At 36.2% G+C, this 19,715-nt stretch overlaps 2 protein-coding genes across 2 annotated transcripts in view; one reads left to right on the top strand and one right to left on the bottom strand.

Annotated features, from left to right (window-relative positions):
• GNAZ (G protein subunit alpha z) overlaps positions 1 to 18,968 on the top strand; it is a gene marked incomplete at both ends in the record, with an annotated part of 32,089 nt that extends 13,121 nt beyond the window's left edge. The window contains one exon of the mRNA XM_080628625.1: positions 18,624 to 18,968. Coding sequence (XP_080484751.1) covers positions 18,624 to 18,968 — 345 coding nt within the window. The remainder of the gene's footprint in view (positions 1 to 18,623) is intronic.
• RSPH14 (radial spoke head 14 homolog) overlaps positions 1 to 19,715 on the bottom strand; it is a gene marked incomplete at its 3' end in the record, with an annotated part of 83,757 nt that overhangs the window by 53,255 nt on the left and 10,787 nt on the right. The window lies entirely within an intron of this gene.

The raw sequence follows: 19,715 nt of genomic DNA, 5'->3' as shown, positions 1-19,715 counted from the left end.
AGACTTCCTTCAGGTCAGCCTGGCCCTGAGCATTTTTCAGTTTAATTTCTTTTTTTTAGAACCTCTCCAGTTTAACAACCTTCTGTTCTGCTGCTGTTTCCCTGGCAACATGGCATGGTAGTGTCATATCAGCCGACAGTGAGCTTTGCTTCAGCTGTGTCCTGCCAAAGCTAGCAATGTTTCTAGCAATCTCAGCCTTCCCACTGCACTGAGGGTTTTTTCCATTAATATTTGCCAAAATCCATTGGAATTCCATTGGTGTAAATGCTTATGCAGTAGTGCCCTGATAATACTGGCTAAAGATGTCATTGGACTTGGCAGAGTAGAATAATTTTTGCAATGCCTTTTAGTATTAGGTGTAGTTCAATAGTATGAATTCTCCTGGCAGTGATACAGAGAGGGATGGTTCTAATAGCAGCTTTCATTGTGCCTTTGCTGTTCTTCAAAGATCAAATGAAAGCAGTAATTAGAAATAAATAAAAAACCAAACAAGTCATAGATGGAAAAAAGAAAACAATCAAAATGAATTGGAAATGTGAAAGGTTAATAAAGGAGGTTAGAGATATGTTAAAAAAAATAAAATGAAAGGCTGACAAACAGTAAATACAGCATGCTTGTGCCTAAAATGTCCTGGAGGCAGTGTTCTGCAGAGCATCTGGCTGTCATTGCTATATACAAATCCAGACTGAGACTTACAGCATTTAGAAAGGTTTCAAAAGGTTAATCTGTTTTGTTTAGCTAAAAAGATTGCAAAGTCCCTGCTCAATGTATAAGTACCCAAAAAGAGAAAAAATGCTCAGTATTTAAAGAAATACATAATCTAATGGAGAATTAATCCCTAACCTGTCCTGTCACCATTGTGTCACTTTCTTTAGTTGACACAAATTCATAATAGTCCCTGCAAAATGTCAAGTAAGGTGAAGATATCCAGTAAAATGAACATGGGATACAAGATTAAGCCTTGGCTCACCAAAATGATTATGTATCGAACTTGTAGGTCATGCATATGGTAGACTGCTAGTATTTTTCCACTCTGTTGCCAGCTGTCTTAACATTTTGCCCAGGCATTTTGCCTTTAAAAGAATGTTGAGGTTTTTTCTTCGCTTTTCTCTCATTTTTAAAAATTGTTATTTGTTGACTTTAAAGTTAGGTCACATAAATTGGCTTTCAGTTTTCCACCAGAGGCAGAAAGATTCATAAATATTCTGAGTTTAACATTTATGCAGTTAGAATTTTGCTGAAACAGTTCTGTCCTATGATTTTAGGTTTTTTGCTCCAAAGCTGACAGAATCTAGCTTCACTGGAATGTAACTGTGAGTGATCAGTCAGAGATTTAGTTGAAAACTACTTTGACTGGAGATTTTACAAATAGCATGATTTCAGTCAGTTGCAAATTCAACTTAATCTGAAGATTTTCCAGAAATTACAATCCGTTCTTTACAGAGGGCTTTTGTGAGGTTCCTTTTCAGTTTACCTTACATGCAAAATTCTAGGACGTTAACAAATTATGGGTGACCAATGCTTCTTTAATTCTACTGTTTCCCTGTTATGAATCTTCTCAGTTATAGGGAAGTTACATGATTATCCAAAAGCGCAAGCTGGACACTGAAGGGGTTTTTGAGGTAATAAATTCTAAACATAAAATACCTTTACTGTTCTTAAAATAAAGAGCTAAAGTGGTATCTGTGTCATCTTCCCCATACAGATATGATATGGGCATGTGGCATTTCTGGTAGCACAAAGAAAATGAAGTTTAGATAAAGAAAAACAGTCAGCCTTTGCAAACAGCTATGTAATATGACTGCCACCTACAAAAATGCACGTTCCAGAAAGATCTATTGCTGTCTAAACCTCGAACATCTTTACTCAAAGTATCTTATCTCCAGTAGTTGCTTCATGTCCTGCTGTTGTCTCTTTGTTCATCAGACCTATACACATAAAACATACCTCCTCTAAACCCTCCATGTTCCTATTGACGTTATCCTCTTGATGCAGTGTTAGTATTTGTCATACATTTCCATTACAGAGCCCATTTCCTAGAGGTCTGATTTGCAATGTTATAATACAGGACTCTATATGAAAGGATATGTATTATTTTTTTAATGTTAATTATTAAATTTCACAGCTGCTGTCAAAATAGCTTATCTGTACTGACTGTACAACAACAATTCTTAAACTTTTCTATTATAATGTTCTTTCTCTGTGTTATAAAAGCCTTCTCTCAACAGCTCTTTCTTGATTGTTCTATCATCTTGCGTCAATAGCTTTATCTTCCTTGTTCTGTCTTGCTTGGCTCAGTTGCAGATGTGTATGGTTTATAAAAAAAATTTCTTGAAAGAGATATTTACTTAAACACTTTCTGTAGCATAAAAATATCGCAGGGTATTTGTTGCATGTACAGCTGAGATAATAGGTTTAACAGGCTGCTATATTACCACAATACCCTTGTTTTGAATGTCTTTCAAAAAAGGATTTACTGATAAACATGCTGAAACCCAGGCCGATTTTATAGGTACAAATAACCATCCTTATGGGCCTTCAGTCGTACGCACTGGTCATCAGCCTTATGCTTTGCAGGTTTTTTTGAGAATAGCTCCCTGCAGACAAGTCAATACAACATTCTTGGCTTTTACTGCTGTTATTTTGGTACACTGAAGTGTTTATTTTTACATACATCTATTTTAAAAATACCTTTATTCTTGTAAAATGAAAGCCACAGTCTCTACATAGGAAATCCTCTGATAGCGAGGCTTCAAATGTTTGGTTTTCATAGAGTTGTTTTTTTTTTTTATTGTCTTTCATATTACATACTGGTTCTATAATATTAATGTGTATTATATTCTCCTCAAGGGTCAAAGTATGATAGTGGAGGCTGCCTATGGAATGGTCTTTTAAGGACTGGAGCTTATATTTTTGTTCAGATAAACTGACTGCCTAGGATATAAATGCTTGTTTATACTATTAGAATAATTTCAGTAATGCTCAGGATTCAAATATCTGTAATGAGTAAAATAAGTAACTCGGACTAAGAGTCATTAATAAAACTCTATATGAGTTGGTGTATTTCCTGCTTCTTATTAGAATTTATATGATTAAAAGAAAAGAATGTTGGGGTTTATGGCTATTTTAGAGCATTAAATGTACTCAGGTTTGAAATATATGAGAGTCTTTCTGAAGGGGTGGAATTTTAACTGCATTTTGTAGCAGATGTTCCTTTTGCAGTAAGTGAAAGGAAGTGCAAGTTTTATACAGGTGAAACTTCAAAATTTCATTAAGAAGTTTGGAGTTGTGAAATAGTTTTTCAGTTATGAAAGATAACTCTAAGTACTAGTTTTGTATTTTTTCCATCTTGTCCTAATTTTGTTTCTTTTGTCTATCCACTGAGGTATACACAGTTATTCCATAACTGCTGCCAAGTATTGTAACAGAATCATCAAAAGGAGTGTGGATGCTAAAGGAGGAGACAAAATCTGGCTGGTTGTAGGACCCATTATGCAGCCTTTCGAGATGTTGGAGGCAGGAGGGTAGGGGAAGGAGAAGGGAAGCCTTCCCCTGCCAGCTAACACACAACCCCGGCTGGGTCATCTCAGGAAACGACCGTTTAGTTTTAAATAGATACTATGTATTGGTGCAAGGGAGGGTGGGAATACAGGCAGCTTCTTTCCCAGATAGTATTTTCAGAAGCATGAAGAAATCCTGTTGGTTGTGTAGGTGGAAGGAAAGAAAGGCAAGATGATTTCTTTTTTATCAGTGCTCTTTGCTGACTATTTACATAATACAGTTATCACCACACTGTACAAACATAGCAGAGACCTGATTTTAATCCTCTGTTAGTTTTACTATGTATTGATCTGTTTCAAGCATTGCTTAGAGGTAGCCTGATGTCATCATAGCCTTGGCAACCGTCTAATTTAGACTTCCAAACCTTCTTTCTTTTATTTTCCTATGCTGCTTGCTTACATTCTCTGAAAAGAGCTATTTTTTTTGCTGGATGTGTTTTACTGATTGCATTTACAGTGTGACCTCATAGAAAGATGTGACGGTGTAACAGAGGGATGTTCCACTGCACTGCAGGAGCAGGGTTGTCCCTTTTCCAGCTTCACTGGCAAGGTCAATTTATCACGGGCTATAGCTTAATACAGGTGTTATAATTTCTCACTGGTCAGCATATGAAATGCATCCACAGAATTTTTGCAGTACCTTTGCGATACAAGATTAGTTTTTATCATCCTATGAAAACAAGGATGTTGAATCAAAGCCATGTGTATTTCATATGGAGCAGCTCTGATTGGACCTAGACGACATCTGAATTGAGAAGTTGAATGTCATGGATCTGTATTGCCACATTATGGTGATAGATTTAAACTCCAAAGATTATAAAATGAACTACAATTTCACAAAATAAAAATAAAAAAAGAGGAAAATTCAGAATATATCTAAGACAATTTGATTAAGTAGCAAATTTAAATACTGAGAATGGATGAGACATGGAAATACAGGATGTATGTTTGTTTCCAGGGATGTTTAGATGTAGATTATATTAATATATCTCTATTCACTTCTAAGAGAGGAAATAGTGTAGTAAGTTTTAATAGCAAAATGAAATATAGTATAAAAAGGAATTAATTATACCTTCTGCTAGTAGAGGAAGGAGAAAACCTGTTACTGAGCATTCACGTTTCCAAACTGCATGGTCACAAAATAAGCTGTATACTTCAGTAACTATTGTGTACCCTTCTCCTCAATATTAATGCAAAAGCTAGGGCATCTATTTTAAAAACAAGCAAGAAATCCCCGGACACCATAATATTAGCACTCCAGAACACAGACTATGTGTTCCATGTGAAACTATGATTTTCTTTGGATACTGCTAAACTAGCTAATCCATGGTTGTCAGAGTGGGTTCTTCCCATTCAGACTTTAAATTCCACAAAATATCCTGTGACCCACCCTAAGACAAGATTTAAACTGTATGATAGTTGTAAAGAAGTCTTTTAATAAATTCTCTTTGGAGCAACAGTCAAATAGAAGTGAGGTGGAGGTGTCCTGAGTAAAAGGAGGTGATGCAGCTTTTCTAAGATGTTACCACTGCTGTTCTGCTCAAGGAGAAACTTAAAACAAAAAGGCCAGAGGGAGTCAAAGAAATGCCACCTTGTTTGGAGAATACAGAAGCCATACTCAAGTCATTCAATGTCTTCTTCAAAACATGAATATTTAAAATAGAAAGGTGCATTGATAAGGAATACTGATGTGAGTAAGTGAAGAAAGCACTCAAGGAAATCAATTCTTTTAAAAAGTAGCCTTCTTGATAGGAATAAAAATTGATGTTTATAAAACCAGAACTCTCTCTATAGACTTTTCTATGAAGAAGATAGATTTTACTTTGGGTTTAAAGGTTTTAACATACTGGTTGTTGACAGCAACCCAAGAATTCTGTTCTAAGAAACATACAAAACTTTATTAAACTTTATTAGAGAAGACATTTTGGTTGAAATATGTGATCATTAGCACAACATGTGCCTCTGTAGTAAGTTGAAGTAATCTTCTGTTCCCTTGAGAAAGATTTCAACTTCTAATGGTAAAATCTTCTCAGCATTTTATTTTGCATTACTCTGGGAAGTCTTGCATTGCATGTAGAATTCCCTGCTTTCTCTGCAGGTCAGTTATACTACCTATTTCTCCTCCTTTCTGTGTGAAGAATACTTTCTGGGGCTGTTCACCCCAGAATACATTCACTTATGTGTATGATCCTTTACATACAAAGAGCTTAGGTTTTTGACTGCCTGCTTCAGCAATACAGCATCTACCATACAAACCATCTCGTTCTCTCTTTTTACGAGTATTTTAATGCCAAGAATATAAGCACACTTCTCTGCTATTTCCATGGAAACCTGAAGAGGAGCTTAAAATTAATGCAATGTAAAACAGGTTGGAGGAGAAGGCATCCTGAGTTCTTACTCTGTGATTAGGCGAAGTTCAAGACTCAATGGGCCAAAATTAGTTTGGTTTTATTGTCTTCTGAAGGCAGGAGAGACCCATGAGACAATCCCTTGTGAACAGGCCCTCACTGTGTGTAACTCAGTCAGGCCTGATGCGTCACAGTTACCGATTTCAGTTGGAATTATTACCTGGCAAAGTAATGTGGTATCCCGTAATTTAGAAAAAAAAAAAATAAAATCCAGTGTACATAAAATTCACATATATATAATGAATGATTAAAATTTGGTGACGGATGTAGAAAAGGAACAGCCTTATCTTCTAGCACTGTGAATTCCAGGATTAGCGTAAAGCATCACAAGAACTTGTCTCCAGTGTAGGAGAGAAGGAATTTTAGAATAGTACAGTAGGATCAATTTAGAAATAGTTACAGCCAAGATCCTTTATCACATGCAGATACATTTACACACACCAAGATGACTAAGGAGTCTTATTGTACCAGTTTAGAGATGAGAAAGCTGGGGAGAGAAGACACTAATTCTGCCCTTCAAATGGTGCACTGTATGCTGAGTTTTCAAACAAAGGTTATCTGTTTGCAAGTGGAAAAACTATTTTCACCCATTATTAGAAAAAAAATAAAAATCTGACAATTTTAACAAGATCTCCTTAATATTTGGCACAGCCCTTGCCTCACACTTGGTTTTTTTCCTCCTTCCCTTGCACGTCTGAATTAATTTGAACTGTGCAAGTTCCTGTGCTAATCTGACTGGAATAGATCCTCTTTAGGGATATCTGTTCAGCCTCTAATAGGACAAAATTCTGTAGGCACTGTTTCTCATCTGGAATGTACAAGTCTGAGGAGGAACAACTGGAACAGTAAGAAAGTTGGGAGTAAGTTTAGATTGTGGGTGGAGGATGCAGTGGCGTGGGGTTTACGTGATCTGGTGAAATCAAATAATTGAGTTAGGAAATGGGAGAAGATTGTTGGTGTAACCTTATTTTGAATATCTTGTTTCTCTGTGTTTTGATTCAGGCTTTATAGTGATGATGGGTTCTTTCCATGGATTTTCTGCATCATTCAATTAATATAATTGGGTTGCTACGATTAATGAGGGCTTATGTGATAAATAACTGGCAACTGCAGGAACACTGCCATCATCTGTTGCAGAAGGAGGAAAATGTCAAATTAATGGAATATGGGATTACAGGAAAACAGAGAAAGTTCATATGGCTACTCTGAATAACTGTACTGGATCCTAGCATAGGTCCACATTCCTTCCTTTTTGGTTCCAAATCAGTTTCTTAAATTGAAACATTCATAGGTAATCCCACATTCTTTCTTACTTTTCTCCAAGGGACCTCATTTGAGATCGTGTGATTTCATTTCTAGTAAGTCTGATTACTCAGAGCTACAGCAGATATCAATGATAGCTTGAAAAGCCTATTAAACTTTGTTAAATAAATACATGTGCTGAAAAAATAGGTTCCTAAAAATTGGGTTGGGTGTCTAGAATTACTGGGTTCTTTCTAACTGTAATTTCTCATTGTAGAGATTGCATTATTCCCTATTTATAAATTGCTTTTAATAGTACCTCTTGATCTGACAACGTGATGTGAAAATGAAACGTAGCCAATGAAATATTCAGAGACAATAATTATAAGCTTGAGAAGAAACTAGTAATTCTGTCTTTTGAGCAGTTCATAAATAGTAAGTTTATAGTAAAGCATGAGTCTGTAACTTGAGTTGTGACAATAAAGAAAAATACTGACTAGCACATGACATTGTCCATCCTGCAAGATGAATGAGACGGGGTTCAATAAATTAACCCTATGTGTTCCTGTAACACGAGATTTACATGAGTAGGACTACATAAGCAGCTCTGATTTCAGCATTTGAAAGTTGGTTCCAGTGAGAGCTGAAACACGAGAAGCATCAGGGTAGTAGAGAGCAGAAAAAAGATTTCATGGAAATTATCTCTCCAAACTGATTTAATCTAAATTCCACTAATGCTGCTTAAAACCAGAAGAATTTATGGAAAATGAAGACATGATTCTTTTTTATTCTGTGCTGCTCAACATGCTGCTTTTGCATGCAGTACTCCTCTCAGCTTATGCAAAAAAAGATGGCAAGATCAGACCCAGATTTAGACCCTCTGTTGGATGTTGCTTTGCATGTTTTCATTTAGCTTGCTTTTCCTATTCTTTCATCCTTGACTCTGAACGCTGACCTGTGTGCCCTACAGCCTTTATGATTCTTCCAGGTTCGTAGGAGGCAACCTAAAAACAAGCACGATGGCAAGAACTATGTTAGAATTATAGGCAAGGCTGCTAAAAGATCTGAAATAACCACTTCCTTCTGAAGTGTGCTACATGAATCTTGCACCATAGATGGGATAAAAAGGAACAATAGTCATTGTTCCCACAAGAGCTGTGCACCAGACTCCGTAAGCATTCTACTTAAAATATCTTCAAAGATGCAATAAAATGAAAAGCTGGTGCTCCTGTTTCAGTTGCTTAAGCTGTGAGGGCAAAATGTGTCCTTCTCCAGATGTCAAACAATCTGAGAAATAGCAGTAGTCTGTGTCCAGCTGTGGGCAGCAGTGGATATTTGGGCAAGAATATGGGAACAGATCAAACATACACTGAGACTTCCTGCAGTATACCCTACCAGATAACTGAAGATTGCAGCAACATCTTTCTGTTTAAGTGCCCTTTTAATTTAATTGCTTTTTGAACCCAATTACACTTTTATGACTTATCCTGTGATTATTCTCTAACACGTCATGACAGAGTTTTACATTTAATTATGTACTGCATAGAAGAATACTTGTCTGCTGTCAGATGACTGAATTTGAGATTTCTTCTTGTATTGTAAGAAATGGTTGAAAAACCATTCACTAGTCACCATTTCCATACCATTCATGATTTTATGAGCTCTACTGTGTTCGTTTTGATTTTTTTGTGGGTTTTTGGTTGGTTGGTTGGTTGGGTTTTTTTGTATGATAGTCATTCCGTACTTATGATAATTCCTGATGGTGTTCTTTATGTTTTCTAGTTCTACTGTTGGAAATACTCCCTCATCTTACTTATATGTGTGAGCTTTCATAAATATCCAGGAAGTCCTGTTTTAAAGCTGGGCTTGTCTGTGTTGACATGAAAACCTACTTAACTGAGAAGTCCTCTTTTCTTTCTATAATAGTTTATCAGGTTGGACTCTTGTCCAGTCCAATGTTTCAGATTTCAAATGTTCGTTATCCAGAGAAAAGGGCATTCACAGGCACTGGATTTTGAGGTCTGTCCCCCTGCCATTATTCTGTTACACCAAATTGTTAAACTTGCTAGTGCATTCTAGTGGTAAAAAGTAATGGAGTTATTTCATTAAAAAAAATTATTAATTCTCTTATATATGCAGTTAAGGCACACAGTTGTCTGGGTGACAGGAACCAATACTGACCCTGTTAACACTCTTCCCCACCCGCTTCTGAGGTATTAGAAAAGAAGGTGCAATGAGAAAAATTGTTTCTTTACGCATAATCTATCAGCTGGAGCTTGGGTTAGGTAAACAATACAAAAGCTCAGTTAGCAAACAGTCTGCAACAGTGAATGAACACTTTTCTTTTGCTTGCATATTTTCATGTAGTTATCATGCAGATTTCTGCAGTATTTTAATAGCTTGAAAGAGCAGAAAACAATACAAAATGGGTATTCCACAAAGGCCACTGCTCCGTTCTTTGACCTTTTCCTTTTCTTTCTGTCTCACCAACAGGATATTGAGCATAGTGTAACTCTTTCCATCAAAAGGGTAGTCCTTATGCTTGAATTTGCCTCTTCAGGATGAAAAGTTTGAGATTTGCTCAGAACTGCATGCATTTAATTGACTTCTCATGTATGTATTCAGTTATAACTCTGTTTTTACAATTCATGGAATTATAGAAACAGGCTGGATGTGATCTCTGCAGGTCTGGACTATTGCCAACAGTAAATTAGGCCAGCTACGGCTTTGTCTAGTTGAATGAGGAAAACTCTTCCGGATGAAGATTTCACAAAATTTCTAGGCAAATTATCCCAGTGCTATGCTCATCTTCTAGTGAAAATTTTTCCCTGACATCGAATCCGGACATCCCAAGCTGCAATTAGTGCTCATTGCCACTAACTCTTTAATCTGATACTGCTTGAATGGGTTTAGCAGCATCATCTTTGTAACTATGCCTCAAGTAATTGTAGACTGTTAGATCACCCTTTAGCCTTCTCTTCAGCCCAACCAAGCCCAGTTCCCTCAGCCTCTCGTTGCAGGTCAGCACATTAAATTACTTACTGCCTAGACACAGAAGGCTGATACTAAGCTTAAAGGTCTCAGATGAGGACAGCTAAAGTCCTGGACCACATATTTTTTTTGTAACTAACCAACATTTCAGCTATGTTGGATGTGTGCTTCAAATGCTGCTTTTCCCTTGAGCTAAGCAAATAATCTAAAGGCCTGAAAGAAAATAAAAACAAAAAACGCACCACGCTTGAAAACAGTGAGTAAGCATTGAAATAAAATGAACTATGTTATCAGAAATAAAGTCCCTGGCTTGCATTACTATATACAAAACTCAATCTAAGGATAAAACATCCAGATATTTTTAATTAAAGTATTGATGTTCATGCCACTGGATATCAAGAATGGTGAAATTTTAAATTAATAGGGTTTTAACAAGAAAACCTTTTTAAACTAGATTTTTTTCTAAGCTCCGGAAATATGCAGTTTGCTTGGAATATTGTACAATGCTTAAAAGAAGAGCAAGCATAGGTATTACATGCTGCTAATTTGTTTCTTACAACTAAATTAAGAACTATCTTAATTTGTGCTCCAGAAATCTTAGTTTTCTGGCACTATTGAAAACACTGAATATTTATTTTTACATTCTTTTTATGGCACTTTTGCCCTCTTAAAACTGCTTGCCTCTCAAAATAATACACAGAGAAGCACAGTGCAAGCTATCCTAACTCTTAATGTCAGGAGACTTATGTAATATAAAGCTTTGTTGACCTTTGAGGTGGTAAAAGGAGAGTGGTAACAGCTGTTTGCTGAGCACCTGAGCCAGCAAGCTTTCCTTGAAGGAGAAAAACAAGCTACCTACCCACTTAAATGATTAAATGGAGACCTGTGAAAGGAGGTATATTCTATGATACTACGTATGTTGTGTACTTTTACTACACCCCTGGCAGCGCTGCCCTATGGACACTATCTGTGTAATTTTGAGGTTTAAATATGTTGGTCCATTGTCACTTTAGCTTTCGTTGGCATGCATCAGCTGTAGTAGCATTTCTTTTGCCAATCTATCCCAATTACTCATTCCAGAAATGTTGTCTTGTGTTGCTGTTCTGTCAGGCACAGGACCAGTACTAACTGCTCCATATTTCTGTTCTCCTGAACAGAGCTTTTTCTAGAACTTTTCTCTGGATTTGTAATTCTCCTATGAGAAATGATAAATATATGTATAAATATAAAGTGACACCTATCACATGCACATGTTATAACTTCTAAATATATATTTTTTTTGTACCTCAGTTTGCTTAGAAGCTATGTACAGCTACTCACAAGCAATAACTCAATCTACATGTATTTCTCCACTTCTATTTCTGCCTCCTTCCTTGTAGTGGAACAGCCTTTAATACCTTGGCCAGATGTACTCCAGTAGCCTTTATCAGGATCTTCTAGCATTCCTATTAAATGATGAATGCCACACTCTTTTTGATCCTTGAACCCAGTAACCTTTTCCTCTGTACTTCCAGGAGTTTTCTATATATCCTTTCTTTAGGTTCCCATTAGTTTTTAAGTCCTAGCAGTACTACCTGTTGTTCTGTTCCTTTACTTGGAAATCCCCGGGATCAAAATCTAATCCTGCTGACAGAAAATTTAATCAAACTTCTTTCTTAGCTCAGGCACTCTCTTTAGTATAATCATAGCTTGGTGTCAGACTATACTCACTAGGATTAACAAATCTGTATTGTTCCTGATCTAGGAATATAAAAGAGTTTTGATAGATAGTACTAAAGAGTGGTTTACTCCAGTCTGTCACTGGCACCCATATGTATCTAATACATAACAATGCTTAACTTATCACATACTCCTACAGACATGACTTGCTGTTTCAGTGCACACCTAAAAAATCGCAGGAATCAGTTTTCAAAGACAAATGTTCAGGACTCTGTTAAAGTAATAGTCCCAATTAAATCTGCTTTGTGTAGTCTAGTCCACAGTAAGCCTTAGTAACACTACAATTATTTTCCAGTAGCAGAGATCATATGTGATAAAATATTCATAATGGTTTCATTGTCATCCTGTACAATAGCCAAGACTAAAGGTCCCCATGTAATTTTCGTTCATGCTGCCAGATTCAGTTATCTGCAGAATTTGCTATGAAGACAGTAGTAATACTCCACAGGAAATCATCAAGGGACATAGTGTGCTGCAGGACTGCTTTCTCAGGTTTATTTCCCCTTTCTTCTCTGAAAAAGAGCTATCAATATTGACTACTGCCTCCTCTACCTCTTCTACATTTTCACTTACAAACTGTAAGTAGGAACAATAACAGGACATTGCCTTTAAAATAATGAAGAATTCATTTGGTAGTTTACAGATTTTGTTCGCTAGTATAATTTTTCCTCCTAATTTGAGGATGAATCTGTTTAAAAAAACTGGAAGCAAACTTTTTTTTGCCCTCACTATATAAATAGGTATCTTCCTATCAAAAAATCGTATGAGATTTCTTCAGGACTCCACTTCATAACATCAATGGTTCTTAGCTTTCTGTGCGTTCATTTCATAGTAGAGGTGCCTCTACTATAAAACCTTCTTTTATCATCCCCTTCAATTTCCCTTTATTGCAGTGGCATAAAGTATACGTATATATATAACATGTTATGTTAGTTTTCCACCTTTCTTCATCCTCTTAAATGTGCAAGACAGTAAAAGGAATTTGGGTAGGAAGCACAGAAATAGATGACACATGCATGTACATATCCCTATGACAGGTACTATATTGACATAGCTGTTATCCTGACCTCCTTCCTGTTTTGTTTACCACGTAACTTGTCAGGAATTCCTGCAGTGGTTTTAGACTAATGGAACATGTTACTTTGGCGATGGGATAATGAGTTTGTCTGCTTGTAGAATAAGTTAAGATGCTGTGTGACTTAAGAACACTTCTTAATGAATCCACAAAAGGACTTACCCTTGTATTTCACCCTAATTTTGACATTTTAGAATTTGCAGCATTTTCCAGGAGAACTTTGGGATCATAGGATTGAAAAGGAAGAGTTTAGAAAGGCAAAATAATTTTATCTAGTCAAACCCCTGTTTATCCTGTCCCCTCCGGGAGGAGCCAAAGCTGGAAACATATATACACAGGCCAACACAGAGTGTTGTATCCCAGTTTATTCCTACCTCAGTGAGGTTCCTAATTTTTTTATTTGAGAGATATATAGAGTGAATTAGATTGTCTATTTACTTCTCTCCAAACGTTTCTTTTTCATTTTAGATGAAAGTAATTATTTTTTTGTAGCTCATGAAATTATCATAATTTTTCCCAATTTAGACTCATAGCTATCTGATCCTGTGCATTCTTGTAGGAGTCTTCTTTCTTTGAACAAAAGATGAATTATGCAATAGTCTTTTTCCTTTTAAATCAAGCCTTTCTTACCCAGCACTCAATCAGGACTGTCTAACTGCTAGACAGAAAGGACCCTTCATCTGGCACTCAATCTAGGCTTTTTTTTAAACAAAAAAGTATCTCTTTCTATTTACCCAAGCTATTCCTTGCTTTCTGCATCATCTGTATTTTCTTCTGCAAAATTCTTCTGCTTTTCCTCTGCCTTCTGATTACATATTTATTCAAACATGGTGTGAATTCCTGAATTGCTTTGACAATGACTGTCTTGGGCAGTGGTATTTCCTTAGATTTATTTTGTAGACTGTCATTATTGCAGGACAAATTCAATTTTTTTTTTTGTATAGTAAACTTAAGAAAAGCCCAGTGTTTACATCCAACAGATTCAACTACCTCTTTACCCCCTTACCCCTTCTTCAAATACTTTAACTTTGCCTGCTTTCTGTAGAAGGTCTTAAGTTGCAGGTCTCAAAATAACACATTTGAAATGGAAAGAAAAGCTTCATGGCATTTTGTGAAATAGCTTATAGCTACCAGCATATGCTAAATGCCAGCCATTATCATAAGGAAAAGTCTCTACAGGAAAATAGGAACAGCTTCCACTGTTTCTTCCAAGATTTGCTGACATTTAAAGATATTCTAACTTTTCTGGAAAGCAAACACCATTCCTGCACTAATTTTATTCATCTTTGTTTATGGGTTACGTAAGATAAATTTTATTTAGTTTAGTTGATGCTTTTACAATCCTGAAGTGCCAACCAGGTTTAAAATAATGATGAAAGACAAATAATGATGGAAAGAAAGTACTTTGGTATTTAATACAAATAGCAGTTAATTCTCTTATTTGTGATAGTTTCTCTCTTCATAGTTGTTAATTTTTAAGTTCAGAGCTCTCCCAACTGTGACCAGAAAGTTTTAATGTGAAAGCTGTGAGATTTGGCTTCACTTACCAAGTGATTTTTCTATTTACTGACTAAGAGAGTCTTCCTTCTGGAAAACTCTTAGTTGCCCTGGAACTCTTTCCTGCTAAGCACACCTCTGCTGTTCCAGAGCATGACCAGGGATGTTTGTATGTTTGCAAATTATTGGAAGAACAGAAGCAGCCATCTGTTCTTTAGCATGTTCTTTCCCTTAAGCAACCAATTCCTTGTTCTCATGCTCAGAGAAGAATTTGCAGTTAGCTCCCAACAAGGCCATCTGGATAAGGCATTGGCATTGTCTTGCTTATAGCCCAGCTTGTGTATGACTATGGAATTACAGCAGCACATTTTTTCTAACCACCTGGCTAGCTTCTCCATTCAGGATTCCTGAACTGGAAATGACACTGCAGAGAAGAACGATGCCTTTTCCTACCATTAATTTTCCTCCATGTTAATAGAAAATCTGTGTAACTCCTTTAGGAGTTGTACAATAATTTATTCTATCATTTTTATTATTATAATAAGCCTTAGCCCTCTCTAGTTCACTCTCCCTATAATATGTACAGTAGTTTTAAAAAAACAGGAATGAGCCTGTTACGTTAGGACTATATGAGTGGATACATCATGTATCTTTAGGCTCAGTTTCAGTGTCAGCCTTCATCTTAGACCTGTGGATATATCACTTCTTATTTAGATTTTCAGCTATATCAAGATGTCATCTGGCTATAAAAACCTGAGACACATCATGCATTGCTGTTTGAAATGTGACTAATGCACTGCGCAAATCACAAGCCACTACTTAAAATTTATACAGGCCTTGTCTTGCCATGTGTACTATTTTCTCTTGGGTTTGGATTTATACATTTGTCATATAATTCCATGTGGAAAATTATATTGAGCACTGTTTCATGTTTCCATGTTAATAGGTTAAAAAAAATTTGAAGCAACTAGTTAGTTTTCTCATATGCTCTTCATATGAAATAGATGCTGCCTATTTCTCTTTCCCTAAAGTTTTAATAATGACATCCTACTGAGAGTAAGAGTTGGATTTTCCTTTCTGATATATTTATTTCCTCATTGCTCAGTGATACATTTTTCCACTTTTGCTATTATAGTTAAATCATGAAGTGGATTTGGGGGGTTCATTTTTGAAGGTATATCAAGCATTTATAGCATACAACCATAGTCTTGCACTGGTGTAATACAGCATGCATCTGTGTAGGAAATTATTCCTGATCAACTTGTTTGCATTTTAACTAAAAGAAATTCTATTTGGTTTAGTTAAGATTTGTATAACTTTCAGATATTCAACCAATATAATAAAAATAATATTACATTGAAGGAGAAATTCCTTAGGTGGCAGGTGTGCCACAGTTTACAAATTCTTTCTTTACATCATGATAACCAAGTTTACAATAACCGAAAACTCTTGGTCCTCTTGTACACAGTCATTGCATTTCACAATTTATGGAAAGGTTTTAACTCTCTGATTTTGTCCTTTGACTACAGAGTCCAGCTGAGGATTTGGTAGTAGAAGGACATTATTATGATTCACTGCAGAATACAGTAATAAACACAAACCTCTTAAAATGCAATATCCTGTTGGAATGAATGTTCAGTTGGCTAAACCCTTAGATTTAGCTCTAAACCATTTTTTTCCAAACAATTAGTAGGAAATCATTTCAACAGAACTAAAAATTTCTTGTGTGGTTTTATTATCAGCTACAAATTCAGGGAAGGAAAGAAAAGAATGATTATTTGGAAAAAGACCTATGATGCTTTGGGGCGGGTTATTTGTTGTGACAGGATTTTCCTGGTGATACTAAAATATAAACCCTCAAACAGATTTTTAAAGCCACATTTTTACACCTATAAATCTGTCTGTACACAAAGTAGGCTCAAGTGTTAGACAACCCCACCTTTACAAAGGAAGAAGTAAACAAACAAAAAAATCCCAACCAAATTTAGGTATTGAGTCAATTTGTTTATATTTCAGTACGCCTTAAGAGGCTCTACGTTTAGATTTTGACACGGCTACATACTGCTGCTGTGGCACTGCCAACCATCATGGTGTGCCCCTATGCTCCTGCAGCTTTTGAAACTGCCAATGGTCTTGGTTTTAATCTGTAAACACAGAATTAGTCACTAAAATCACTAAATCAATGCCTTTGTGGAACTCTGAGAACAGAGGATGCGATTCTGAGCAAGTCAGTCCATAGCAAATGGAAAGAACAGTAACACAAATAAAAGGAGGAAAGTATACAAAGTAATTTGAAAAGTTTAGGTAAAACTGCCAGTAGTTCAGCAATTGTGCATTTTTAAGGGGTAACTTTTTCAGGATACTGTTTTTAGTGTAATAATCATGATCAATACTGTTGCAAATTTCCTTTGAATTAATAACAATACAAGATAGTTTCATTTTCTATTAAAACTAAAAAGTAGAGTTTAAGCAAATTATATTTTCATATTACTTTTTGGGTAATGAAACAGTGAATGATTCTTCTTTCTTCATCTCACAAACTGAAATATTGAGTGACTCTAATGAAGTAAAGGGAGATACGCTAGACACGACTGATACACATTTCAGGAGAATTAGTCCCAAAATACTGTTACTTCTATTGAAGGTGAAAATCATCCTCTCCGCTTTCCAAACAGGAAAACTGGCCAGAATCCTTCACAGTCAAACATCAACAAAAATACCCAGACTCTGTAGATTACTTTCATTCCCTCCAAATACAAGCCTGACAAATGGAATATTTGCAAATAATCTTCTAAGCAAAATATACTTTTTTTTTTTTTAATGTTCCAAATCCCTTCTGTACCCTTACTCTGGACCACTGTGGTGACTCATGATGTATGCATAAGGTTTTTACAAACCTAAAATATTGTGTATACAAAGGAGTGCTATACCTGCACAGTGATCTATATGGGAAATGTAGCTAATAGTGTTCAAAACAGTAAGTTCATTACAAGTTAACATTAGAAGAATTATTGCAGAAGAATAGGTGGGAATGTTAGAACATAGTGAAGTGTCATAATGGTTTTACACTCACTATCCAAAGTAAGCAAACTTCTGAAGTACTTGCTGTACGTGCTGGCACTGCAAGAACACTGCCACTGTGTGCTATGGCACATGTCTTAGGCAGAAGGAATATATTATCTGATATGCATTGTAATTGCACAAAGAATGACTGCTATTTATTTTAATAATCTAGAATATTTTCTATTCCAAACATTGCATCTGTTGACACCAATTTAGAAGTATAAACCAAACGATAAAAGCCGCCTGCCAAGAGCACTGGGTACCATGGACAGCTCCAGCTGCACCCTGAGAGTGTTGCAGCAGCAGCGCATCAGGACAATTTAAGATAGCCATTGATTTCTAACAGGCTTTTCTGCTTTCAGTTTATAGCAGAATTGGATTGTTATTTCCAAATATGTAACTGTGTTTGTCATCCTAAATTGTTCATCAATGGAGTTTACGTACAGGGTAGCAGACACAAAGATGTTAAACATGTCTGACTTAACTGAGCTTTCCCTCATAAATACACAAATTGTCCCACCAGTGTGAGTAGAACGTGGTTCTTGTGTATTCTTCCAAGCTTACCATTACACAATGGGGAGAAGAAAGGCCAGGAAAAAATTCAGAGTACGTATAATGTGCTAAACTACACATCTAAAGATGCAATGTTACCATTGTACTGTAATGGCTCCTTCTTTTTAAAAAACTTTAAACGGAATGTTTCTGTAGTGTGAAATCCTTAGAAATTACTCATTCCTTTTATTAAAGAAGATATTTATAGTGCTAACATAAGTTTGAACACAACCATGTTCCCCAAGTTACACCTATAGTTTCTAAATCTTCAGCTTTGAACTTTCCTCCGTAGTTGCCAAATATTTTAAAAGATAAAAGGATGTCTGTGAAGAAATGTGTTGTATCAAAATAAATGAATTAAGGTACCTGTAATTCGTGGTCAGATAAGATGGACCATCGTCAAATGAAACAAAAAATGTTTCTAAAAGTAGGTTTTGCTCCTTGATAGACATATTTTGTGTGTTTTCCAGTTATGCTGAAACACTGTTATTGACACTGTTGTTTCCTCTCCTACAGAGTCGAATGGCAGAAAGTTTGCGTCTCTTTGATTCGATCTGCAACAACAATTGGTTTATCAACACCTCCCTCATTCTTTTTTTGAATAAGAAAGATCTGCTGGCAGAAAAAATCCGACGCATACCTTTAACAGTCTGCTTTCCTGAATACAAAGGCCAAAACACTTATGAAGAGGCAGCAGTCTACATCCAACGCCAGTTTGAGGACTTAAATCGCAACAAGGAGACCAAGGAGATCTACTCACACTTTACCTGTGCCACTGATACCAGTAACATACAATTTGTCTTTGATGCAGTGACAGATGTCATCATTCAGAACAATCTCAAATATATTGGCCTCTGCTAAGAATCCTTGGGCCTAATCTGTTTTGCTGAAGTGATAAAAAAGGGGCTAACCACTGCCACTTCTCATTTAAATAAATGGGCAATGCTTAGTAGCCCAAGGAGAGAAAAGGGGAAATCTGGTGTATGTACACAGTTCCTCTTATGCCCCCTTAACTGCTACATCATTTTTCACAAATACATGTTCTGGAGAGAGAAAGCCTCCTCTCCAAAAACCCCACACAATTCCACCCCACCTAGCAAAAAAAAAAACCCAAACTAAAACAAAGAAAGAGATTGAGGCCTAACTGTGGATAATTTTTCACCATAGTCACTGCACTTTTATTCCATTTGTTTCATTCCATTTCCTACAGTGGGAGTGTTATCATGTTGTGTGTAAGAAATAATTCTTCATCCAGTTGTCCTAAAATTTTACTGACACAAAGATAAAAAGCTGGTGAGTGACAGATGAACTTGTTTGGAGGGTATAGAGCAGAATGGTTGTGTTGTGAGAAAAAGCTGGTTCAAAGCAGAGGCTACAGAACAGGCAAGTTTTAGCAAAATACTACTTAAATTCGTAGAGAATGGGCATGCACCCACAATAGTGGTACACACAAACAGTATATACCTATACATCATGTGTGCACATGACTCATAGCACATACTACGTACACATTTCTGCTTTGCTTTACTGTTTATCACCTTGCCTGTTAAAGGAATTGTTGGTGTGCAACTGTTGTGTGGTTTCCAGCCTGACAAGCAGCTCGTTCTG

This window comes from Psittacula echo, assembly GCF_963264785.1.
Source record: "Psittacula echo genome assembly, chromosome: 13".
Lineage (NCBI taxonomy): Eukaryota > Metazoa > Chordata > Aves > Psittaciformes > Psittacidae > Psittacula > Psittacula echo.
The sequence above is the reverse complement of the archived record's forward strand: the minus strand, read 5'-3'. Positions and strand labels throughout refer to the sequence as shown.